This window comes from Sardina pilchardus, chromosome 7 (genome assembly GCF_963854185.1).
Source record: "Sardina pilchardus chromosome 7, fSarPil1.1, whole genome shotgun sequence".
NCBI classification, from domain to species: domain Eukaryota; kingdom Metazoa; phylum Chordata; class Actinopteri; order Clupeiformes; family Clupeidae; genus Sardina; species Sardina pilchardus.
Window position 1 is genome coordinate 11982168 of NC_085000.1, and position 27500 is coordinate 12009667.

General features: G+C 43.8%; 2 protein-coding genes across 2 annotated transcripts in view; one reads left to right on the top strand and one right to left on the bottom strand.

Annotated features, from left to right (window-relative positions):
* The window catches only part of LOC134087005 (chymotrypsin-like elastase family member 2A), a 12911-nt gene extending 3261 nt beyond the window's left edge, over positions 1-9650 (top strand). Inside the window, exons 7-8 of the mRNA XM_062540204.1 lie at positions 9050-9202; positions 9566-9650. Of these exons, the coding sequence (XP_062396188.1) occupies positions 9050-9202; positions 9566-9583 (171 nt within the window). The 3' untranslated portion in view covers positions 9584-9650. The remainder of the gene's footprint in view (positions 1-9049; positions 9203-9565) is intronic.
* An 864-nt stretch (positions 9651-10514) lies between these two features.
* The window catches only part of tmem51a (transmembrane protein 51a), a 17432-nt gene continuing 446 nt past the window's right edge, over positions 10515-27500 (bottom strand). The window contains exons 2-4 of the mRNA XM_062540770.1: positions 15910-16173; positions 13298-13399; positions 10515-12887 (exon numbers count right to left, since the gene is read on the bottom strand). Of these exons, the coding sequence (XP_062396754.1) occupies positions 12491-12887; positions 13298-13399; positions 15910-16163 (753 nt within the window). The 5' untranslated portion in view covers positions 16164-16173 and the 3' untranslated portion in view covers positions 10515-12490. The remainder of the gene's footprint in view (positions 12888-13297; positions 13400-15909; positions 16174-27500) is intronic.

The following is a 27500-nucleotide window of genomic DNA, read 5'->3' on the forward strand; positions in this document are numbered from 1 at the left end:
AGGCAATGGGTGACCATTTGTTTAAGAATACATCTGCTTTCAGTTGTAGCAATGCTGTTATATGTTCCATTTTATAAACGTCTTGGATTCTGTCTCTCCATTGAACAACTGTTGGAGGGTGTGGCTTCAGCCAAGATGCTGTGATTACCTTATTTGCTATTAAAAGAAGGACTCTCAGCAAATATACTTGGCTATGCTCTTCAAGATCAACAGGCAGTACCCCCAGTATAAAGTATGATGGTTCAAGAGGTAGATCTATACAGAGACATTTTCTTATTTCTTCTTGTACATTATGCCAGTAGTCTAGTACCTTTGGGCAGTCCCAGAATATATGCGTGTGATCTCCCACCAAGCCGCAACCTCTCCAGCAACAATCTGAGGTGTTGCTCCATTTTGATGTTAAAGATGGAGTTCTAAAGTATCTCATTTTAATTTTCCATCCAAATTCCTTCCAGTTTGGGCTGCTGGTTGCCCTATGTCCTTGACTACATGACGTCTCCCACTGTTCATCTGGGATTATTGTGTTCATTTCTAGTTCCCATTTTTGTTTAATATCTAAGTTATTCTCTTTAAGTTCTTCTTGCAGTATCTTATAAATATGTGATATGAACTTTGTCTTCACTGTTCCTTTAGTTATTGATATAAAGAAGTGTTCTATTTTTGTTGGCAAGGAGCAGAGCTTATCCCATTCTTGATGCTTTTGCAAGTAGTGCCTAATTTGTAAATACCTGAAAAAGTCCTGATTTGGTAAATCATATTGCTCTTTAAGCTGTTCAAATGATTTTAGGACTGGACCATCAAACAACTGATCCAAAACCACCAAACCCCTCTCCTTCCATTTCAGAAATCCCTTGTCCAGTCTAGCTGGGGAGAACTCACAGTTGTTTGCTATCATGATAGCTCTGGAAGTGGTCATGGGAAGTTGTAGTTTTTTCCTCACAATTGACCATATTTTTAAGGTATTCTTACTCCATACATTAACAATCTTATTTCTCCCCCATATATTTTGGTTTAAGAATGGAATTGAACTTAATGACAGAGTTGGACATTCATTCTGTTCCATTCCAACCCAAATAGTGTCACTATCTTGGGATATCAAAGCCACCATTGATCTGAGTTGGGCTGCCCAGTAATATTTCTTCAGGTTAGTCAAGTCCAGGCCTCCATTTTCTTTTGGACAAAGTAGTCTTTTAAATTTAAGTCTGGGTCGCTTGCTTTAGCAAATAAACTTAGACAGCCATTTATCCAATATAGTAAAGGTGGAAGCAGGAACATAGATAGGTAGTGATTGAAAGAGAAATAGCAGCCTAGGTAAAATGTTCATTCTAATAGTTTCTATTCTGCCTATCAGGGATAGAGGTAGGATTTCCCATCTTGTAAGGTCTGCTTTTATGTGGCCCATCAATTTCCCATAGTTGGCTTTAAATAATGTTGATAGATCTGCTGTTAAAATAATACCCAGATATCTAAACTCTTGCGACCAGCGGAAGTCAAGCCTTCCTGACAATTGAACTGGCCAATGTCCAGCTAACATCATTGCCTCTGATTTTGATTGGTTGATTTGGTAACCAGAGAGTTCTCCATATGTCTTCAGGGCATCTATCAGTGCAGGAACAGAAAGGATTGGATCACTTAAATAAGTCAGGATATCGTCTGCATAAAGAGATATCTTGTGTTCCTTATTACCCATGTCATTAATGCCTTTTATTTCCTCATTCTGTCTTATAGAAGCTGCCAGGGGTTCAATATTTATAGCAAAAAGCAGGGGACTGAGACAATCCCCTTGCCTCACCCCCCTCTGTAGGTTGAAGAATTCAGAGCAGCATCCATTTACTCTGACACGTGATTTAGGATTTCTGTAGATAACCCTAACCCAATTTACAAATTTTGGGTGGAATCCCATGACCAGTAGCGTTCTGTACAGAAAGTCCCACTTTACAGTGTCAAAAGCTTTTTGTGCGTCAAAGCTTATTAACATTGATGTTTTCTTGTTTCTTTTAGCACAAGTAATGATGTTCAGAGTTCTTCTTATGGGCCATTCTGCAACTACGGGCATTTTTAAGTCCCTAGAATGAAAATGAACCTAAATTTCAAAATTTGAACTGAAATGTTTTTGAAATGTATGTGCAGTGGTATGGTACACTTTGACAAAAAAAAGAATCCCCAAAAAATGTGATTTAATAACATTTCCAACTCATTTAACATGTCAAAACACCTCTTTTGGTTGTGTCCCCGGACGACAAAATCCATGATTAAACATTTTAAAAGGGCTTTTTAAAAAAATAAAAAAATATAAAAAAATGTTATTCTATTAAAGAAAAATATACTTTTAATCATGCTAAAGTTCTTTTTTGTCTTTCAACATTATTTATATGATTTAAAAATTAAAATGCACCTGTCCCTAACTTTTGAGTCCTTACCGCAACACTTGTGAAATGCCATAGAAAAACATATTTCCCCAAGCCAAACAAATCTAGTTTCCATGGACACCAAAGACTTCAGGAGACCACATTGTGCACATAGTTTGACCTTCCACAATATGTGTCCCAAAATTAGGAAAAATCAAAGTAAATATGATAACTCCCTATGTAGTACTTATTGTGTGTCCTTACCGGGCAGCCTAGTAATTCTGTATTTTGCATAAAATGTTCAAAATAAAATAATATTAAAATGTAACTAGTGTATATAAGAGAGTGTGAGAAATAGCTAATTCAGCAGACCTTGCTAGATGTCTTTTTTCTTCAATATTAGCTTAAATGTCCTTACCGCAGCATGTCCTTACCGTAGCACTTCTGCCAGGGAGTATACTTTCAGGATGCTTAGATTAGATATGTTTTCATTTTTGAAGAAGATTTTTGATAGTAAATAACTAATAGACCAATATATATGCTTGATCAATGAAAAATACGATCTTCACGGCTTAGTTGATGTATTTTCATTCAGAAAAACACCCTTTGGTCAATTTTCGTCCATAATTACGCAGAAAAAAATGACCAAATAGTGTTTTCAAGCTGTTTTAGTACTACTGCTTACTACCCTGTCCCTGTGTCCCTATGTGCCTGTGTTGTGTTCAGTTTCAAACATCCACATATACTGTGACACTGTACAGACATTTTGCTCTGTTCACAATTGTTGTCATTACCGCAACAAGATGTCATTACTGCAGCAAGATGTCATTACCGCAACAATGCATTTATCTTTTTTCTTTTCTTTTTTTCTAAAAAATGTGTTCATAAAAATGTTTTCAAAGTTATCGAACATGTAGACTACATATTGGAGCAGCATTAAATTATATACATTTGTCATTTTTGCTATTTTGGTGAGTATGAGTACTATTGACATTTGTGTCAACGGTCCGATTCCTCTCCTGGTACACAGGAAGTCTTAAAATTTTCTATTTTAACATGTTTATTAAATTCATTGAGGGTGATTACAAGTAAGGGTTGATTGCAGTGAATACAAAGGTGAGGAAATTGTGTGAAATGTTTAAAAATATATATTGATAAATTTACTGTTCTTTCTCTGTTGCGGTAATGACATTCCCTGAGAAACAAATTAAGAAAATCATAAAAAAAACATGTGTTCACAAAAATGTTTTCAAAGTTATCAAACATGTAGACTACATTTTGGAGCAATATTAAATAATATACATATGTCATTTTAGCTTTTTTTGTGAGTATGAGAGTACTATTGACATTTGTGTCAACGGTCTGATTCCCCTCCTGGTACACAGGAAGACTTAAAATGTTCTATTTTAATATGTTTATTAAATTCTTTGAAGATGATAAGTAAGAGTTGATTGCAGTGAATACAAAGGTGAGGAAATTGTGTGAAAAAAATAAAAGAAATATGGATACATTTACTGTTCTTTCTCTGTTGCGGTAATGACATTCCCCGAGAAACAAATTAAGAAAATCATTTAAAAAAACATTTTCATAACTAAAATCTTCATGACTTTTTCCAAATTTGTGTACTTACATGTTTGTTGGACATGATGTAATGGTTTAAATTAAAATTCTAAAGGGTTTATTTTCCTCAGTTAGGGAATTCAAAAGTGCCCGTAGTTGCAGAAAGGCCCTTATATTGTTAGCACCTTGCCTGCCAGGAATGAACCCTGTTTGATCTGGATTGATCAAATTAGTAATATGTCTCTGAATTTTATGTGCTAAAATACTAGTCAATAGTTTTTGATCACTGCATATCAAACTAATAGGTCTGTATCCCTCACAGAGTGTTGGGTCCTTCCCTTCTTTATGAATGACGGAAATAATGGCCTGTGACCATGTCTCTGGAGGGTTGTTCTTGGATAGGGAGTATCTAAATACCTTAGTTAGTACAGGCGCTAAGTCATTTATGAAGCATTTATAGAATTCTCCAGGAAATCCGTCGACTCCTGGAGATTTATTACTTTTTAACTTTTTTATAGCATCTCTTATTTCGGTTTCTGTAATTGGTGTTATCATCTGTTTTGAGGCTTCCTCTGATAATTTGGGGAGATTTAAACCAGTGAGGAAGGTTTCAGTATCCTCTTCTAATGTTTGTAATCTGGGTTCTTTGTATAAGTTTTGGTAAAATGATGCAAAGGCATCTGCTATGTCTTTAGGTTGAGATACTGTTTTACTCTGTGTAGGATGATAAACCTTGGAGACAGTACGATTGGCTTGAGCTTTACGGAGTTGGAAGGCCAGTAGGCGGCTAGCTCTGTTCCCCATCTCGTAATATTTCTGCTTGGAAAATCTTAAAGCCCCTTCTGCTTTATATGACAAGAGTTTGTCCAAAGCTTTTCTGGCCTCCTTAAGTTCCAAGGCTATGTTATTAGTTCTCGTGATTTTGTGTTGAGTCTCTAAATGCTTTATTTTCTCTTCCAGATCTAATTGTTCTTTGAGTCGCTGTCTCTTTATTTTTGATGATATCTGTATGATTTTTCCTCTTAAAACCGCTTTTGCTCCCTCCCACAGAATTGAAGGATCAACATCACCATTGTCATTAATCTCAAAATATTCTTTTAGAGTCTTACTTATCTCTTCTACTGTCTCAGAGTTGTTCAGCAGTGATACATTTAACCTCCAGTATCTGAAAAAAGAGTGCTTACCTAGGTTTATTTTCAGCACAATGGGTGCATGATCGCTTAGAGTTATACAGTAGGTGCAATGAGACAATCTGTCACTTTGTATATGTATTGTTGGGGGAGACAGAAGAAGTCAATCCTTGAATAGCTATTGTGTACATTTGAGAAAAAACTAAAATCTTTTCCTTTTGGGTTTTTAGATCTCCATGGGTCCGTAAGACCCAGTTCAGACATAAAGTTTTTTAAGGTTTTTGTTTTGGGGCACCAAGATCCCTTTTCCATGGGTGTCTTATCCATTTTCCCGTCCTGCACTGCATTGAAGTCCCCCCCTATTATTAATATCCCTTTTGAATTGCCTGCAATGATGTTAGCGATGTCTCTAAAGAACATTGGGTCATATTCGTTTGGGGCATATACATTCAATATAGATACCTCTGTTCCCCCAACTGTCCCAACAACCATGACATACCGACCTGCTTTATCCTGTATCACATTCTCTGTACAAAAGGACAGATTTCTGTTAATTAAAATAGCCACATGACATTTCCAATTGTAGGTACATACCCATGTTTACAAAGCACCTTCTGTGACTGCTTAATTGTAAAAACTGAATATAACATCCACCATTGTGGAAAACAAGAACACACAAACAGAACAAAAAAAGAACAAACTTCCAAAAGCCCGACTGTTCTAACAAGCATAAAAACAGTCCCAACAAGGACGGAGAGTTGTGACCAGTCTCTCCGGGGATGTGCACACAGTGCAGTTGCAACTACAGCCTACGCTGAAATGTCGCCTATGAGATGGCCTACTGCCAACGCGGAGGGAAAAGGAAAGAAAGAAAAGGGGGGGAAGGAAGCTCAACTGAGGGGAACCCCTCATTCCTTATTGAGTGACTTTAAATGGTGATACTAGCCAAACACAATGACAATATACCAGCTCTATTAGGCTACCGTTTTTTTTTTTTTTAAATCGTTACTCACAGTTCAGTTTCGTCTGCTCAACGGCCTCCATAAACAATGCTCTTCAAATCTGCGTTAGTCATTAAGTTCGTCCTGTTGGATGTTGAAGCCTCCGACCAATTATTCTCCAAAAGTTCTGCCCGGAGCGTCTCCCGTTCGTCCAGTTGAACTTGGATGCCCAACTCTCCGAGTGTTGTGGCCGCATCTGCCAGAGTCGCGAAGGTCTTCGTTCCATTTTCCAGGTGAATTTTCAGCTTAACGGGGAAAGGCGACTGAGCTCTGATGTTCTTTTCTTTAAGCAGTTTCATCACGTCTCTTACTTGCTTTCGTTTCTTCTGGACGTCTGATGTGTAGTCCTGGTCAAAGAAAATCTTTTGTCCCTTGTATAACACTCCTCCGCGGTGTTTCCATGCTTCCTGGATGACCATTTCTTTGATTCTATAGTCTAGAAATCTAACGATGATGGACCTCGGGGGGCTGGCTGGGTCTTTCGGTCTCATAGTCAGTGAGCGATGTGCCCTCACTATATTCAAATTGGGCTCCTCTGGTAGTGACAGTGAGGTTCGAATGACATCAGTTATGAAACTCAGCATGTCTCCATGAGTGTCTTCATCTTCTCTCACCCCATATATTCGAACATTATTCCGTCTGGCTCTTGACTCTAGATCGTCACATTTTGCTGACAGGCTAGCATCTCTTTGCAACATGTAGCCTAATGGAGGGCTCGTTCATTTCTTTGCGTTCTTTCTTCTGCGTCGCTCAACCTCTGTTCGTATTCGGTCACTCGTTGTTCCAATTTCGTCGTCCTTTCATCCACTTCAGCAAGTGCGAATTCTACTCTAGCTAAGGAGTTTTTAGTTTCTTTAGAGGCTTCGGCGTGTTCCTTTCTTAGCGTGCGCAGCTCAGCTAACACTGTCGCCATATTCTCTTCTTCCACCTCCTTTGAATTCGGTTGTTCGTCTTTTTTCGGTAGTTTGCCCTTCTTCTCTGTCTCTTTTCGACCGCTGGCCATTGCGGTAGATTAATGTGAGTAATTTGTGCAGAAAATAAAATGTTTAATTGAGGTTTGGCTAGTTTTTAAGAGTTCTCCTCAGGGAGCTCAAGAATCAGGCTGCTACTCCAGCCATTACGTCACAGGAAGTTCGCACCCACACTCTTACACATATACGCACACACACTTTTACACATACACCCACACTCTTACACATACAGTACAGCCCAAAAGTTTGGACACACCTTCTCATTCGGACACCCCTTCTTTATTTTCATACTATATGACTATGAAAATTGTAGATTCATACCGAAGGCATTAGAATTATGAATTAACACATGTGGAATTATATACTTATCAAAAAAGTGTGAAACAACTGAAAATATGTCTTATATTTTAGGTTCTTCAAAGTAGCCACCTTTTGCTTTTAATACTGCTTCGCACACTCTTGGCATTCTCTTGATGAGCTTCAAGAGTCACCTGAAATGGTCTTTCAACAGTCTTGAAGGAGTTCCCAGAGATGCTTAGCACTTGTTGGCCCTTTTGCCTTCACTCTGCAGTCCACACGGTGGTTGGAACCAAAGGTCTCCTTTGACTCATCAGACCAAAGCACAGATTTCCACTGGTCTAATGTCCATTCCTTGCGTTCTTTAGCCCAAACTAGTCTCTTCTGCTTGTTGCCTGTCCTTAGCAGTGGTTTTCTTGCAGCTATTCTACCATGAAGGCCTGATTCAGGCAGTCTCGTCTTAACAGTTGTTCTAGAGATGTGTCTGCTGCTAGAACTGTGTGGCATTGACCTGGTCTCTAATCTGAGCTGCTGTTAACGCGCGATTTCTGAGGCTGGTGACTCGGATGAACTTATCCTCCGCAGCAGAGGTGACTCTTGGTCTTCCTTTCCTGGGACGACCAGTTTCTTTGTAGCGCTTGATGGTTTTTGCGACTGCACTTGGGGACACTTTCAAAGTTTTCCCAATTTTTTGGACTGACTGGCCTTCATTTCTTAAAGTAATGATGGCCACTCGTTTGTCTTTTCTTAGCTGCTTTTTTTCTTGCCATAATACAAATTCTAACAGTCTATTCAGTAGGACTATCAGCTGTGTATCACCCCTGACTTCTGCACAACACAACTGATTCCCAACCCCATTTATAAGGCAATAAATCACACTTATAACCTGACAGGGCACACATGTGAAGTGAAAACCATTTCAGGTGACTACCTCTTGAAGCTCATCCAGAGAATGCAGAGTGTGTGCAAAGCAGTAATCAGAGCAAAGGTGGCTACTTTGAAGAAACTAGAATATAAGGCATATTTTCAGTTGTTTTACACTTTTTTGTTTTCCACATGTGTTAATTCATAGTTTGATGCCTTCAGTGTGAGTCTACAATGTCAATAGTCATGAAAATAAAGGAAACTCATTGAATGAGAAGGTGTGTCCAAACTTTTGGCCTGTACTGTACGCACACACACTTTTACACATATACACACCCACACTCTTACACATATACACACACACACACTTTTACACATGTACACACCCACACTCTTACACATATACGCACACACACTTTTACACATACAGTATACGATACGCACACACACTCTTACACATATACGCACACACACTCTTACACATACGCACACACACTCTTACACATATACGCACCCACACTTTTACACATATACGATACGCACACACACTCTTACACATACACGCACACACTCTTACACATATGCACACACACTCTTACACATATACACACACACACTCTTACACATACAGGTATATGCACCCCACACTCTTACACATATACGCACACACAGTCTTACACATATACGCACACACAGTCTTACACATATACGCACACACACTTCACTGTGATAAACACACATACACATACATGTAAAGTACACACATAAATTCCACTCACTCACATCTACAAACACACACATACACACACTACTCATTGTCACACACACACACCTACGTGCATGTGCAAAGATGCTGATTGGTGATAGGTCCGTTGCAGGGTGACTCAGGAGGACCTCTGAACTGCCAGGGTCCAGATGCATCATGGGAAGTGCATGGCGTGGTGAGCTTTGGGTCGGGAACAGGATGCAACGTCCACCAGAAGCCCACCGTCTTCATGCAGGTCAGCTCCTACATCGACTGGATCAGCACGGTGAGTACACACACACACACACACACACAGTCTTCATGCAGGTCAGATCCTACATTGACTGGATCAGCACGGCGAGTACACACACACACACACACACACACACACACACACACACACACACACTCTTCATGCAGGTCAGCTCCTACATCGACTGAATCAGCATGGTGAGTACACACACACACACACACACACACACACACACACACACACACACACACACACACACACACACACATCTAAAGAGCATGTGTGGTAGTGTCAGTGGACAGAACACAAAGATGCAGTTAGCGGTGCTAACAGGAAGTGCTAGCAGTGTTAACAGGAAGTGACACTCATGAATCCCTCTTGCTTCTTCTCCTCCAGACGGTGGCCAACAACTAAAGCAGAGGACAGCAATGGAGACCGCACTATACAACACCAAACCTTCAGCACACACACACACACACACACACACAGTCTTCTACCCACATACTGGACAAACTAAATCCTAAGTATATGAATTATGTTAGAATGCGAGAAACGATGTAATGGAACATTTGAAATAAATAAAAAAAAGATGTTGTAAAAATTACAATCTGTGTGAAGATTGGGAGACGGAGAAACGGAACTAACTGTACAGTGTAAGGGCCTCAGGTGAGAGCGGTGTTATGATCAGAGCCAGGTCATTTACATTGCTTCACCGCTAGATGGCGTGCTGTACTCATTCACACCACTACAGCAGGGTTTTCCAAAGTGGTTGCCGTGACACAGGCCTAGGAGTGCCGCGGAGTGGTCCATCACTTATATGGTTTTTTTTTTTTTTTTCTTTTTTTTGGAGAAATTGGCCATAATAACAATTTCAAAATACAGCTGTGATGGAGGTACAGACATGTTAATGCACTTTAGTTGAAGGCCTATTACTGATATTTCTGTTCATTGGTCTGTTCACTATTTTTAGTAAATCAGTTTCATTAAAGAGAGCAGTTCATTTGAATAAAGCAAAAATTAGATCAATTTCACCTCATGGCAATGCTATGATAATACAAGCAGTTATGGCCTATCCAACACATCACAATGTTAAATAAAATGGCATGCAAGTACAAATAATGCACAAAGGAGGAGGCTGAGAGAAAAAAAAAAACAATAGGGGTGCCATGGATAGAGAGAGAGAGAGAGAGATGTTTAGGGGTGCTGTGGATGGAGAGAGAGAGAGATGTTTAGGGGTGCTGTGGACTCATTTACACCACCTGACCACTAGGGGGAGTTGTTGACTCAACAGTTGTAGAGGAAGATGAAATTCCACATTCAACACGGAACCAATTCAGCAGCCAGCTTCCTTTGCATACAAATATATCTTTTATTTATCAAAGGGTCCAGGAGCAAAACAAAACAACAACAAAAAAGACAAACAAACATAAATCTCAGTTAGTCAGTTATTTTTTTAAACATGCCATCTCTAGTCCTTCAGAAGTAAGTCATATCAACATGAACATAAAACATGAAACATAAAAACATAAAAGGCCACACACACACACACACACACACACAGCTGAGTATAAATGTTCTGATGTAACACCAGCTCAGGGGAAGGAATTTTAAGAGTTCCTTCTTCCTGTAACAAATAAGGCAAGGCTCTCTTATCAGTCCAGTTCAAGGTCGTGTGTGTGTGTGTGTGTGTGTGTGTGTGTGTGTGTGTGGTGTAAAACTTGTTAAAGTGATTACAGCCCAGGTGCACCCACCCCCTTGAGTACAATGGTGAGCTGTGTGTTTCTACACAGACGGCCCTAACTCACACATCTATGCTGTGTGTCGGTGTGTGTGTGTGTGTGTGTGTGTGTGTGTGTGTGTGTGTGTGTGTGTGTGGCTTTACAGAGAATGTTCATTCACAGCCCATCTCTCCTGATAATGGTGAGGGTCTTCACAGAAAACACACACTCACTCTCTCAGTCTCCGCTGGATCTGGTGTGTGTGTGTGTGTGTGTCTTCACAGATAATTCTTATTCACATACAGTCTTGGAGTATGTGAGTGTGTGCATGTGTGTGTGTGTGTGTGTGTGTGTGTGTGTGTGTGTGTGTGTGTGTGTGTGTGTGTGTGATCGCTCCCAGTTTTTTTCCCCCTGGATATCACATCAAGCATCAAGCAGACGGGAATGAAACCGTTAAGAGACAATGGCTGACACACACACACACACACACACACACACACACACACACACACACACACACACACACACACAATGGGTTTGCATGCTCATAGACCAAACCATTTTTAATTGTGTGCGCGCGTGTGTGTGTGTTTATGTGTGTGTGTTATGTGTGCGTACGTGTGTATGTGTGTGTGTGTGTGTGTGTGTGTCTCAGAGAGGGCCTGAGCTAAGGGAATACTGCAGCTGGCTTATGAAAGACCCCCACTGTGCGCTCAACCAATCACAAGTCTCTAACCACATCACCTCGACAACCACACAGAACCGCCAACTATCTGGGACACACACACACACACACACACACACTGATGTGACTGAACCCACTCATGATGTCATGAGCTCTCTATACTTCACTATAGTTCACACACAAACACACACACACACACAATCTCAGTCGCAAGCTCTTCTTTCTCACACACAGACACACACACACAGTCTTATTGAATCTCAGTCCCAAGCTCTTCTTTCTCACAAACAGAGAGACTTTAAGTCTCAAAGAAGCCAGTGTCCTTTTGTCTTCGGAATTCAGCACAGACGGCCAAACCACAGTGTGTTTGTGTGTGTGTGTGTGTGTGTGTGTGTGAGTGTCTTCATAAGTCTGTCTCTAAAAGACACCAGAGGAAAACATAGGCAGGCATGCGAGTGTGTGCGTGTGTGTGTGTGTGTGTGTGTGTGTGTGTGCGTGCGTGTGTGTGTCTGTCTCTAAATCACACCAGAGGAATATCCAGTCGTGCGTGCGTGTGTGTGTGCGCGTGCGCGTGTGTGTGTGTCTGTCTCTAAAACACACCAGAGGAATATCCAGGTTAATGACCATCAGCAGCTCATTTAGCCACACCCTCTTCTGTCGGTGGGCCCGCCTTTTCAAGAATCAGCCAATGGCAGGCCAGGAGAGGGCTCCCACTATGAGAAGAGTGGCAGCTCCACCTCCATTGGCGTCCCAGAATGCACTGCCCTGTTTCCATGCCTGTCTATCAGACCTGAGGGGGGCGTGTCCATGCCTGTCTATCAGGGCTGAGGGGGTGTGTCCGTACGTGTCCATCACAGCTGAGGAGGTGTGTCCGCACATGTCCGATCAGAGCTGGGGGGCGTGTCCGTAGGTGTCCAATCAGAGCTGGGGGGGCGTGTCGTCGTACTGCGGCGGGGGGGTGAGGGGCTCGATGCTGAAGATGGCGACGGGCTGCGGGGAGTTGGGTGCGCTGGAGGCGCTCTTGACGCGCAGCTTCTCGCTCTTGATGCGCCGGATCTTCAGCGGCAGCAGCTTACGCGCCGCGCGCCCGTTCCAGCGCCCCCCGCTGGCCCCCGAGGGAACTGCGCTCGATGCCGCGTTGGCAGCGCTGGGAGGGGCCGGGACGTTCACCACCACCTGGCCTCCGTCCAGCACGTCCTCGTAGGAGGGAAGCTGCGACGCGCTGTTGGTGCGGCCACTAGGGGGCGTATCAGGGAACGGGGCGCTGCCGCCAACCACCTCGTCATAGCTGGGCACTGTGAAGCGCTCCTCCAGTCTATATATGCACACACACACACACACACACACAGGGATTAACATAACTGCACATTATAACGAGTGAGTGAGTGAGAGTGTGTGTGTGTGTGTGTGTGTGTGTGTGTACTCATACGTCAGCAGAGTCCTCCATAGAGCCCTGTGTGTGTGTGTGTGTGTGTGTGTGTGTGTGTGTGTGTGTGTGTGCACTCACACGTCAGCAGAGTCCTCCATAGAGCCCTGTGTGTGTGTGTGTGTGTGTACTCACACATCAGCAGAGTCCTCCATAGAGCCCTGTGTGTGTGTGTGTGTGTGTGTGTGTGTGTGTGTGTGTACTCACACATCAGCAGAGTCCTCCATAGAGGCCTGTGTGTGTGTGTGTGTGTGTGTGTGTGTGTGTGTGTGTGTGTGTGTGTGTGTGTGTGCACTCACACATCAGCAGAGTCCTCCATAGAGGCCTGTGGGTTGTAGGCAGAGGGCAGTCCCTGGTTCTCCTGGCCTGTACGCCGCTGCTTGTTCCTGATGCCCAGACAGCTGCACATTATAACGAGAGAGAGAGAGAGAGAGAGAGAGAGAGAGAGAGAGAGAGAGAGAGAGTGTGAGTGAGTGTGTGTGTATACAGTATGTATGTATTTGTGTGTGTGTGTCTGTGTGTATATACAGTGGGGACTGGGGAGAATAAGTATTTGACCCCTATATTAAATTCAATTTTTTTCCAGTTAGCCTATTAGCCCATTTGATTTACATTGAGCTCAATGAGCATCAAACAGGCTAATAGGCTAACTGGAAAAAACACCATGCCAATCTCTAGCTATGGTGAAGGGTATGTGATGGTGTGGGGCTATTTTAATTAAAGGGAACTTGGGATGCATATTATCTTGGATAATATGGCCTTTAAAATAAAACATCCTCCTGCTCCTATGGGAATTTAACACACTGTAGTGGTCAAATACGTATGCTCCCTGTATTTAAGGAAGACCATTTATTTATTTACCATATATTCTTCAATCACAAAGAAAATTGGTGTCCTTAGCGGTTTGATTTATCTAGACATTCATGTAACACTGAAAATAATAATAAAAATACAATAAAGGTAGTAATAATTATCCAACAAAATAAGAATGAATATATACATACACTCGTATATACACATATGCATACACACACAAGTACATACTAATATAAAAAGAATATGTAGTACAAAAACAAAAATATACACATTCATAAAGATTACATTTGGACCCACATGTTGGAATTTGGGAGGTCAGTTAGAGATGAGATGAGTGTGCCCCATTCACTAATTGTAGAAGCTCGAGCTTTATTTATTACTGCCAAGGACCTCTCTATACTGGCAATGCCTCTGAAATGGCCTAGCCATTCTTGTATTGATGGGGCAGCTGGGGTGAACCATGAATGTATGATTGTCTTTTTTGCCGCAGTAAACCCAGCAAATTTTTTTTTTTTTATGTATAAGTCTAAAATCTAGAGAAGAGTCATCATTAAACAAATATAAGGTGGCAAGTTTTGGGACTGGAAATCCTAAGACCTGTTCTAAGGATAGTGACACCTGAGACCATAGCTGGGACACCCCTGGACATTCCCAGAATATATGCATATATGTTCCCACATATTTTCCTGTACATTTAGTGCATTCTGGACTATCTGATAGCTTCATTTTGAATCTTCTGTATGGTGATATATATGACTTGTGTGTAAACTTGTAATGTATGAGCTGATGCGCAGGATTTTTAGAAGTTATGAAAATGTTGGTCCAGATGGTGTCCCAGTCAAGTTCCAAGCCTATCGCTTTAATGTCGTGATTCCAGGAACTCATTACCCCAAGAGTTTTGCTTGTAAAAGATATGAGGCTGCTATATACCATGGAGACTAGCCTTGTAGAAGGCATTGAGGGGTTTACCCATGCGTCTAAAGGATGTGGTCGTAATCGTGTGTCCCATGGGACCCCATAAGCACGAAGAGATGATCTCAACTGAAGATACAGAAACCATGAAAAGCCAGGGAGGGAGAAGCGTTCTTTAAGTTCTTGAAAGGAGCATAGGCCTTGATCAGTATAAATATCCTTAAGAGTGTGAATGCCTCTGGAGGCCCAACAGTCATATTCATATGGTATAGAGCCCTGTAGAAGGTTATAGTTAAACCAGAGTGGAGAGTTGTCACACAGTCTCTGTTTACAGCCTAAGTGTTTTTGGATATCACACCAGATATGTAAGGAATTAGTTATGATTGGACCAAATGATTTCTGCGCTAATTTAAGTTTCACACCAGCAAAAATCAGATCTTCTAGTCGATGTGGTAGGACTTTATTTTGTTCAATAAGGCGCCAGGAGTTATCAGAGGCTCCATTACACCAGGCTCGTACTGCTCTCAACTGGAAAGACCAGTAATATAGTTTATAATTTGGCAGAGCCAAACCTCCAGACGATTTGGATTGTTGGAGAGTGTTGAAACGAATGCGGGGCTTCTTGCCATTCCATATAAACTTAGTGGTCATTGCTTGTAGCTCTTTAAAATAGTTAGGTGGCGGTGGTATGGGAATCATAGAAAAGAGGAAATTCAATCTCCCAAGAACATTCATTTTGATTATGGATATCCTCCCCTGCAGAGACATTTTAAGAGTAGACCATCTCTGAAAATCAGTGGAAATGTCATATTTAAGTCTGTCATAGTTGATTCGGGATATGTTTGAGAATTTGGTGATGTTAATGCCTAAGTATGTAAAAGGCAAAGTATGCCATTTGATATGAGGGAAAGGAGGCAAAATGTGTTGTTTTGCATGGTTATTAAGAGGAACAAGAAGAGACTTGTCCCAGTTAATCTTGTAGCGGTTTGATTTGTATGCTATTTTTGAATTAAGGCATTAAGATCTATTGTCAAATGATGATTTTATATTCCTCTTTTCAGTCAACTTTAGCATGGGTTCAAGTACTTATTCTCCCCAATGTGTGTGTGTGTGTGTGTGTGTGTGTGTCTGTGCACGTATATCTGTGTGTGTGTGTGTGTGCGTGTGTCCAGTACACACTCACAGTGACAGCAGCAGCATGGTGACGCCGGCCCCCACCAGGACGAAGGCTACGGAGGAGGTGCGTCCCTGCGCGTCCAGCCCCGGCCGGCTGCTATTGGACGAGCCGTCCACGGGCACCACGCTCCACACGATCATCACGATGCCCAGCGCCACCAGGCCTACGCCCAGCGCACACAGCGCATACTGGGACCCAGAGTTGGCAGCAGGCTGGGCAGAGCCACTGCCCTCACCCTCCGTGGACTGGCTCATGGTCATCCACCACTGTCTGGAGGGGGGGGGGGGGGGGGGGGAGAGGGGGAGAGAGAGAGAGGGAGAGAGATTTTGAGATTTGAAACGATTCTTTATTGGTCTACAATACCAATAGCAAACAAACCAACAGCAAATTCATACAGTTAGACTCTAAATTAAGAATGGGTCAAGGGGGGGGGGGGGGAAAGAAAAGAGAGAGAGATAGAGATAGATAGAGAGATAGAGATCGAGAGAAAGATGGAGCGAAAGATGGAAAGATGAGAGGAGGGGCAGGGACAGGGGTAGAGGGAGAGGGGAGAAAGATAGAGAGAGATAGACAGACAGAGAGAGAGAGAGAGAGAGAGAGAGAGAGAGAGAGAGAGAGAGAGAGAGATGGAGAGTTTTAAAAAACAAACATGTACCAAAACCTTCCTTACTGTAGCTGTTCTAAAATCAGTGTAACCTACAGACTTGGTTTATTGCTTTTACGGTTACTATTACTTTATTTTTTTTTTAAGCGTTACTACGTCGTCGATCTAGCAAGATTTCATGCGAGAGAAAGATGAGAGACAGGGAGAAGGGGAGAGGAAGAGAGGAGAAAGATGGGGAGAGATGGACAGAGAAAGAGAGAGAGAGAGAGAGGGATGGGAGAGATTTAAAAAAAAAAAAAAAACACATACCACAGGTACCAACTCCTGGTAACAAACATGATAGCAGCAATACTGAGTCACAATTTAAGCAATAAATTAAAGTATATATCTGCAGAGATTTCATAAAATAAAGTCACAGCAACGAGAAATGTAACAATTTATTCATAGATAAATCATTCTTCCGCCAAGAAAATATATTATATTTCCTCTATCTGAATGGTTGCCATGGAATGTTGAGACACAGCTACTCTAACTTTGGTATCAAGTGATGTTAGAACTAAATGAGGTCAAGGTGTATGTTTGTGCTGGATTTTACAACGGCATGGAACACCGTTCAGCCAATCATAATCAAGGATTGGAACTTTAAGTTTTAAAAGTACAATTATACAACAACAAAAAAGATTAAAAGGTAACTTCCTATGTCTAATAATTAAATCCATATTCAACAGTGTAAACATCCAATCAAAAACATATTCAATAGTGTAAACGTATCAAACTAAATCCACATTCAATAGTGTAAATGTACCAAAAATGGTTCATACTGTACCTACCTGCGCACCTAACGTCACGATTACAAATCCAAATCTCAGCTAACGCAGCAGAGAAAAGCAAAACAAAGAAGGAACGGCCTCTTGGTCTCACACTCTCACTCCATTCCCTCTGCCGCTCTTGGAATGGTCTAGATACTGACGGGCTTCCTTAGACACTCTACGCCCGCACACACACACACAGTCCTGTCAGACCTCTCTCACAGGTGTAGATACTGACCGGCTTCCTTAAACACTCTACCTGCACACACACACACACAGTCCTGTCAGACCTCTCTCACCAGCAGGCCAAGCCCCCAGTAGGTGTCCATACCTTCCTATATACACACCGTGACACACACTCTCTCACACACACCTAACTCTTACTAGTGAAGACTGTGTGTGCGGCAGCACCTTGCGTTTATATGAGCAGGAAGGCCTGAGTCAGGTGAATAACCCTTTAACAGCCTTTACAGTCATCCTGCCAATCACACCGGGGCCACGCCCTCTATGGCCATGTAAGGTAAGGTCAGGGAGTGTGTGTGTGTGTGTGTGTGTGTGTGTGTGTGTGTGTGTGTGTGTGTGTGTGTGTGTGTGTGTGTGTGTGTGTGTGTGTTTGGGAGGGGGAGGGGGTAGAGATTGTGCGTAAGTTAGTGTGTGTGAGACTGAGACACACATGCTTGTGTGCGTGAGTGTGTGTGTGTGCATGTGTGTTAGTGTTAGTGAGTGTGTATTTGTGTGTGATTAGGAGCTGTGTTCCCCAGGAATTGTGTGGCCAGTTGAGGAAACAGTAAACTCAAGTCACTAAGGGACCTCTCTGAGTGAACAATGCATCATTGCACACCTGCACACCTGTACATGGCTCTAACCCTTGCACACCTGTACACCTGTCACAGGCTCTAACAGCTGCACAACTGTACACACACACGTACACCTGTACATCTGCACACCTGTATATGGCTCTAACCCCTGCACACCTGTACACCTGTCCCAGGCTCTAACAGCTGCACAACTGTACACACACACGTACACCTGTACATCTGCACACCTGTATATGGCTCTAACCCCTGCACACCTGTACACCTGTCCCAGGCTCTAACAGCTGCACAACTGTACATGGCTCTAACACCATTGTCAAGTTTGCAGATGACACTACGGTGATTGGTCTCATCAGCAACAACAATGACACAGCCTAGAGGGAAGAGGTCCAGCACCTACTGTAACATCAACCTGGCTCTCAACACCAAGGAGAACAAAGAGCTAGCGCACACACACACACACACACACACACACACACACACACACACACACACACACACACACACACACACACACACACACACACACACACACACACACACACACACACACACACACACACACACACACACACACACACACACACACACACACACACACACACACACACACACACACACACACACACACACACACACACACACACACACACACACACACGTCTCCTCTGGTCCTGGTGAACATCTACCGCTGCACCATCGAGGGCATCTTAATTCCTCACCAACTGTGCAACGGGTTGGTATGGCAACAGCTCTGCTCAGGACCATAAGGCACTGCAGAGGGAGGTGAACCTGCCCAACACATCACCGGTTCCTCCCTCCCCTCCATGGACACCATCCAGGGCATAAACATCAAAGAGCAGCATCATCAAAGACATGTTCTCGCCCAATTTAAACCACAGACTGTTCCCCCGACTCCCCTCTGGGAGGCACTACAGGTCTCTTCGCACCGGAACCAGCAGGTTCTGAGGAAGCTTCTTCCCTGCGACTGTCACCCTACTGAACTCTAGCTCTGCATCCCATAATAATCACCCCACTGAACTACTCTAGCTCTGCATCCCATAATAATCACCCTACTGAACTCTAGATCTGCATCCCATAATAATCACCCTACTGAACTCTAGCTCTGCATCCCTGTGACAACCAGCCACCCTCAGCTGGTGCGAAGCCAAGCAGAAGACAGAAGAGAATGGGGGGAATTAGAGGGGTAGTGGAAAATTAAGATGCGGACGTTGAAACACAGCACACACATACACCCGTAAAACAACCCCTCCGAATGCACACACATACCGTACACCCCCCCGGCCACCCACCCACATACACACACACACACACATCCTTTTCACTGTTTTGAGGATTTTTGTGAAAATAAACACCCTTAGACTGACTCCTAGAACTCTCCAATTTACGTCACAGACTTAACTTTGAAATCTGTAAAAACCAGTCAGGAGTGACTGTCCAGTAACCTGACTTTCGCCAGATCCTGTAGTTCGCTGTCTGCTTCACACAAGGATCTGGGACTTCTCGATAGGAGATGTATTTATGAAGGTGGGTCCTTGTAAAACATCCTCGCATGTGATTTGATAAACCACTTGCCTGTTATCTTGAATGACGTGCTAGGCTTCTTCAAGCTCTTGCCAAACTCGGTCGGAAGAAGAGTAAAAACATCCTTGCCACCAATAAATGTCTTCAAAACTATTCTCTGTTAATCTTTGAAAGAATGAATACTCGATAGATTCGACAAAACGGTTGAAATAGCAGAATCAATGTCAGCACAAGACTCCTCGCTGCGTGCCGCCATTGTTATTTGAATCAAACACTCGCTTCGGCGCTCCTGATTGGTTGCTCATTTTTTGATCACTGGAACGAGTTTGGATTGCCCTCGCGTCCAGACCCTTGTGTGGAGCTCAGCGAAACGCCTCTGGTGGAGCATGGCGGAACTACAAGGGTCTGGCGAGAGTCAGGCTAACTGTCCAGGGCATCACACATTAAAATACACGCACACACACGCACACACACACACAGAAGCCTGTGTGAGAAGCCAGTCAGTCCCACACTGATTAGAGACTTTATGATCCCTGGGAGAGAGAGAGAGAGAGAGAGAGAGAGAGAGAGAGAGAGAGAGAGAGAGAGAGAGAGAGAGAGAGAGAGAGATAGAGAGAGAGAGAGTGAGCGAGAGTGAGTGAGAGAGAGCAAGCGAGCGAGCGAGAGAGAGCAAGCGAGCAAGCGAGCGAGCGAGAGAGAGCAAGCGAGCAAGCGAGCGAGCGAGAGAGAGTGAGGGAGAAAGAAAGAGAGAAAGATTCTTAGAAGGTCAAAGGTTGGTGTCGGCATACACACACACGTAGGAGCCATTTCAAAGCAAGCTAAAACCTGCACAAGACACACACGCGAACATGCAAACACACACACCATATACTGTAGAAACACACACACAGGTATAAACATGCAAACACACACCTGCATAGAAAGAAACACACACACACAGGTACGACCATGCAAACACACACCAGCACACACACACACACACACACACACACACGTGCGTGTACACACACAGGTATGAACATGCAAACAGACAGACAGCTAGACACACAAAAATGTGACAACTGAAGTCTCAGATATACCCAGTGCAGAAAATATTTGCTGCCTGGAAAAAATGCTTGGCATTTTTAAGACACACATTCCCCAGTGGTGGGCCTGCTGTTGCAATGTGTGTGTGTGAGTGTGTGTGTGTGTGTGTGTTAAATGAGTAACTCCGAATTTCCAGCTCAGTTTCCTGCGTGACGTTCGAGCCTTTCCCAAGAGAACTCCTGTGACTCACTCCACATCAAGTCAGTAACAACACACACACACACACACACACACACACACACAAGTCAAGGAAAACTCCTGGACACATAAATAGTGCATTTCAGCACACCCATACAGACACCCAATGTCGTGAAATACGAGGGCTCTTCCGGGCCTTCAAATTTCCGTGCGCCCACGTCTGGAGACACACACACACACACACACACACACACACACACACACAGTGTGGAGTCTGGAGCTGCCGACCATAAAAAGTCGGAGAGGCTGCATTTTTATACGGGTCCAGAATTCCAGCTGTGTGGTGACACATTCATTCTTTAAAGAGGGACTGTCTCAGAGGCATAAACCACTGCAAATCAACACACACACGATTAAGCAACAGTGCAGGCGAGGCCACAACAAACTTCCGCATGTCAAAGCACTGACCCTGACTAGGTGAAATGTGAAGTGTGAGCAGCACATTGCCGTATAACTTGTGAGTCATAAGTCGTAAGTCATAAGTCGTGATAAGTATTACAGGTAGTCATACACTACGTTTATGTTTATCACAAGTCGTGAGAAGCATTAGTCATACTCTACGTTTGGGGTCACGTTTGGGATATTTCCATTTCACTCCAATATAGACAGAAAACTGTGGTAGCAGCATACACGAACACACAAGTCATAGACTAACACAACATTATGCAATAGAAGTGAATTCTAATCTACACTTATTGCATAGAGATGTATTATATTTTGTGGATGCTTTTCTGTACATACAATTCTATGCATCAACTCTGCTTGGTCATTTGCTCTCTCCATGTCACGACTTTCTAATAAAGGACATGCGACCCAAGAAAATGCTGAAGGATGTATATGTATTGTATTGACCAATTATCTTCCTTGGAGTAGCCACATGATTTAGCATGAGGATCACATGCTAAGTCCAAGCAGTATCCATGCATTGTTGTATTTCTGCATGTACTGTATGAGGAGTTCTGGAAAAGACCATTGCATGGTAACCCTTTACGTAAGCACATAATGTAATCTGGAAATTGATTAATTAAAAACAAAACTGATCTTAGCTGGTATTCTGTCCCCAAGTGACCCTAAACTTCACCGTTAGTGTATGTAATCACAAGTGACCCTAAACTTCACCGTTAGTGTACGTAATCACAAGTGACCCTAAACTTCACCGTTAGTGTACGTAATCACAAGTGGTGGGATTCCACCAGGAAACTCGCACACAGAAAGGCCGAATCCCATCTCTTCCTCTTGGTTATGTGCATTCACGTCAGGGGAAGGCCTAGTCCTCATTCATGCTATTCTCATGCATGTTCACATATCCCCATCTCTGATGGCGCGCAAGTTCACAGCACACACACACACACACACATATACCATGTCAGAAATGTAACTAATGTCGAGCAGCAACGAAATTAGCGGAACCTTACCAGGGCTTTTGAGAAAGTCTGGGATTGGGATTGGGAGCTGGGATTGAGCTGGGATTGGAATTGGGAGCTGGGATTGAGATTGGGAGCTGGGATTGAGAACTAGGATTGAGATTGAGAACTGGGATTGAGAGCTGGCTCAACTCACAGGGCAGTGCTCTCTCATACTCACACACAGGGCAGCGCTTTCACAAACACACACACAATCACATCAGCGTTCTCTCTCTCTCTCCCTCTCTCTCACCCCCCCACCCCCCCCCCCCTGGGTCTAATCTGAATGGGGTAAGGATGAGGGTGCAGGGGACAGGAAGTAGAGAACAGGAAGTAGGGAGCAGGGAGCAGGAAGTAGTGAAGGGATGTGCACTTCAGGGCATAATGCTGTTCAACTAGATGTACTGCAATGCATGTATGTAGGTGTGTTTGTGTGTGTATGTGTGTGTGCATCTGCGTGTGTGTTTGTGTGTCTGTTTGCGTGTGCCTGTGCATGCCTATGTGTGTGTGTGCATGTGCGTGCATGTGTACTGTGTGTGTGTATGCCGAGTGTCTGTGACCTGTGTGCCGAACGTGACCCGTTGGACTTTACCTGTGGCCTGCCTGCAAACTGCCTTTAAATCTGCCCTTCATGACTATGCTATAATCATTCAAATAAAACTGCAGCAGTGATTGGCTGCAAAAGTAAACAATGTTGCGCGATTCACGCCTGTCACACTGGCTATCAGGGTGCGTTCCTAAATTCAATCTCGACACTCAATAGAACAACGAACGGTTACAAAGTTTCAGTGTAGGCCTACTCGGAACGCTCGGAGTGGCAATTTAGGAACACACCCTTAATCTGCACAGGAATTCCTGCGTTGGCAGCAGTAATCCCAACGTTAGAGCCTCATGCTAACCATGTCTCTGTTAGCCTCATGCTAACCATGTCTCGGTTAGCCTCATGCTAACCATGTCTCGGTTAGCCTCATGCTAACCATGTCTCTGTTAGCCTCATGCTAACCATGTCTCTGTTAGCCTCATGCTAACCATGTCTCTGTCTCTGGGTGCCTTCCATATAACGATTTATCTGGCTTCCTTCCTCCCTCGATCCTCGTTCACCGGAAATCGCTCACAGTCGAGGGCACGAGGACATCTCATTCATGTAATTGCAACCAGAGGAGGCAAGACCGAGGACAGAGGAGGGAGGTGGCAATCCCGATACGAGAGGAAACATAAGACCATCCCACGCGGAAGTGTTATTTCGGAGATGGGCGTTCTGTGGCTACGCATGGATGACGTATCCTGTATAACGTTTAAAAATATAGAAATATAGAAATGTTGTCTGTTATTTATGGCGTGTGAAGTTGATGCTAAAAGCTATAGTGGGATTATGTTAGGGGCTCATGAAGAAACATAAATGTAGCCTAACGAACAATAAGTTCATTATTTGAACGTCCTTATCAACATTTGCCATTGAAACATTTTGTGTATCTGCACAAAAAAAGCATCATGTCGGACCTAGTGATTTTAAATTATGCCTTATGTGTTGAGTTCAAAACACAATGTTGTAAATGTCCTTTTTTATCAGCAGAAGAGCTGACCAGTTGCATGCACACAGATGTCGGCGCGTCTTTTGGATCCGCCCTATTACACTGACGTCGCACGTGCTAAATGGTGTATGCAGTCGAGGACATCTCATTTGCGCAGTTCATCAAGCTTCGTTCCTCCATCCTCCGCTCATTCCTTCGTCGTTTCCTTCGCAAAATTCATTAGTAGGAGGGGCTATGACCGGGGCGAGGATCGAGGGAGGAAGGAAGGACCGATAAATCGTTACATGGAACGCACCCTCTGAAACACAAAACTGATGATGAAAACTGGCAGCCGTGGTTTACTGGTTAGCGCATCGGGCTTGTAACCGGAGGGTTGCCGGTTCGATCCCCAGTCCACCACGGCTGAAGTGCCCTTGTGCAAGGCACCTAGCCCCTCACTGCTCCCCGAGCGCCGCTGGTTGGGCAGGCAGCTCACTGCTCTGGGTTGTGTGATTCACCTCACTGTGTGTTCACTGTGTGCTGTGTGTTCACTAATTCGGTTAAATTGGGTTAAATGCAGAGAACTGAATTTCCCTCACGGATCAAAAAAGTATATATTCTATTCTATTCTATTCTTTTCTAGTCGGAGTGGACTGAAGTGTTGTTTACATTACTGTCAACATCAAGCAACCATAACCATAACCATTATCATAACCATAACCATAACATCCCTTTGCCTGGACTTTTACCCATCTCCTGATGGAAAATACCTTTCACCGAGGTTCTTTTACAAAGAATGCATACGATAGTTATATCACCAGTGACGCAGTGAGGGCTTACAATGCTGCGTATTGTTTGTCAGTAAGTTTTACTGTGGTTTGCTTTACAAATATGAAATGTGTCACAAGTTGGATGTTAATGATTGTTAGCCCATCACTTGATTGAGGCATTAAAACTCTGCTTATTGCTTCTCTATACAAATATTGGTGTATGGTGTGAGGGTGTATGTATGGTGCAAGGAGTGTGTGTAAGGTGAAGGGTGAATGTGTATGAGAACATGAGAACAGATGCCCACATGAGAACAGACGCCCACATGAGAACAGACGCTCACATGAGAACAACAGACGCCCACATGAGGAGAACAGACGAAATGAAAACAGACGCCCACATGTGAAGGGTAAGAAGGTGCAGAACAGACGTTGGGTTGGGACAACAGACATTGGGTTAACTGACTCTGGGTTAGGGCAACAGACGTTGGGTTGGAGGTGCAGAACTGACGCTGGGTTGGGACAACAGGCGTTGGGTTGGAGATGCAGAACTGACGCTGTGATAGGGTGACAGACGTTGGGTTGGAGGTGCAGAACAGACGCTGGGTTGGAGGTGCAGAACAGACGCTGGGTTGGAGGTGCAGAACAGACGCTGGGTTGGGGGTGCAGAACAGACGCTGGGTTGGGGGTGCAGAACAGATGCTGGGTTGGGGGTGCAGTCAGGTTGGGTGTCAGTGAGACGCCTTCGGCAGCACAATGGCATCTTCCTGTTTCCCTTCAATCAGCTGCGGAGCGGATGGACCCTCGTAAAACACACCCACGGGGGGAACGCACAGAACGGCAAGAGAAGGCCCACTCACACACACACACACACACACACACACACACACACACACACACACACACACACACACAGCAAGTGTTGTACAGGAGGGCTGGGTCTGGGGCCGGGGTGTCTAGCCCACAAGACACCAGTGGGAGCATCAATCTCATTGGTGTGTGTGTGTGTGTGTGTGTGTGTGTGTGTGTGTGTGTGTGTGTGTGTGTGTGTGTGTGTAGTTGATGAACGTGTGAAATCAGTGCAAAGATCAACCGTGTGTGTGTGAATGTGTGTGTGTGTGTCAGACCTGATGAGTATGTGGAATTAGTGCACACAATAAACCTGGTACACGTGTGAAGGTGTGTGTGTGTGTGTGTGTGTAGTTGATGAATGTGTGAAATCAGTGCAAAGATCAACCGTGTGTGTGTGAATGTGTGTGTGTGTCAGACCTGATGAGTATGTGGAATTAGTGCACACAATAAACCTGGTATACGTGTGAAGGTGTGTGTGTGTGTGTGTGTGTGTGTGTGTGTGTGTGTGTGTGTGTGTGTGTGTGTGTGTGACACCACTGAAGAATTCAGTAACAGCATAGCATGACTGGCCGCGGTCGGGAGTAACTCACACCTTCAATCAGACAGTTATGTGGACAATGCGGTAGTGTGAAGACGTGTGTGTGTGTGTGTGAGACGTGCGGTAGAATGAAAGGACATGATGACGCTTTGCCTGCGACTTTTCGGGGGACTATCTGCTATACGTTTGCAAACACAAACTGTGTGTGTGTGTGTGTGTGTGTGTGTGGGCTCAGATACAGGACCAGTCCAGTGGCAGGACTGATGCTTTCTCTGGCCGCAGTTTTAGTGCTGCTGCGGCCTCCCAGTGCTAACAGGCTTAATCTGGACCCATTCTAATCCTACCAGCACCAGAGTCCTAATCTGGACCCATTCTAATCCTACCAGCACCAGAGTCCTAATCTGGACCCATTCTAATCCTACCAGCACCAGGGTCCTAATCTGGACCCATTCTAATCCTACCAGCACCAGGGTCCTAATCTGGACCCATTCTAATCCTACCAGCACCAGAGTCTTAATCTGGACCCATTCTAATCCTACCAGCACCAGGGTCTTAATCTGGACCCATTCTAATCCTACCAGCACCAGGGTCTTAATCTGGACCCATTCTAATCCTACCAGCACCAGGGTCTTAATCTTACCAGCACCAGGGTCTGGACCCATTCTACATCTATAGGCCCCCCAAAAAAACGGGCCTACAAATACATACCACGAAGAAATGTGTAATTCAATATTGGGCATGACCCCCCCCCCCTTTCCCCCAAAACAAACACACACACACACACACACACACACTTTTAGCCCCCAGATACACCATGATTTGGCAATCTGGCATGTTCATTCATGACAGACGAATACAGGATACAAGTTGACTCAGTCCATTTCATGTGATGTGAGTTTAATAACAAACTGTCATTGTTGTAGGAGGTTTACCTACCACTTACTCTGAGTAGGCTAATTTAACCGGGTGTATCACTAAACCACGTAGGCTGTTATACCCAAAAGACCCCGGTGAGCACGGGGGAATTCGATAACCGCAAGTTAGTAGCCTACTCGCCACGGTCGGTCGTGTAAGTGTAAATCACAGTAGGCTATAATCCGACAATTAGCGTCCGGAAATTGAAACTACAAATGAAAGGACATAAAGGCGCTTTCCCGGTGACTTCTTGGGGGGACTATCTGTTGTTCTGCGCAAAAACTGAAAGTTTGCGAATACAAACTTGACAGAGTGTAACGTTACTGGAGCTTAACAGGGGCAGGGTGAGAAACGTTAAGCACTGTTAACTAAGGAATGCAGCTAGCGGCGTTTGTAGAGGAATTTTTTTTCATAGCCTTGGGGAGTCGAACCATTTCAACTAGCCTAAGCGGTATTTACTCAGCTACAACCGACCCAAGAAAACCAAAATAACTTAAGTCACAATGTTGGATGATTATGGCAAGTTATTTCAACCGAAAGCTACAGGTGTCCAG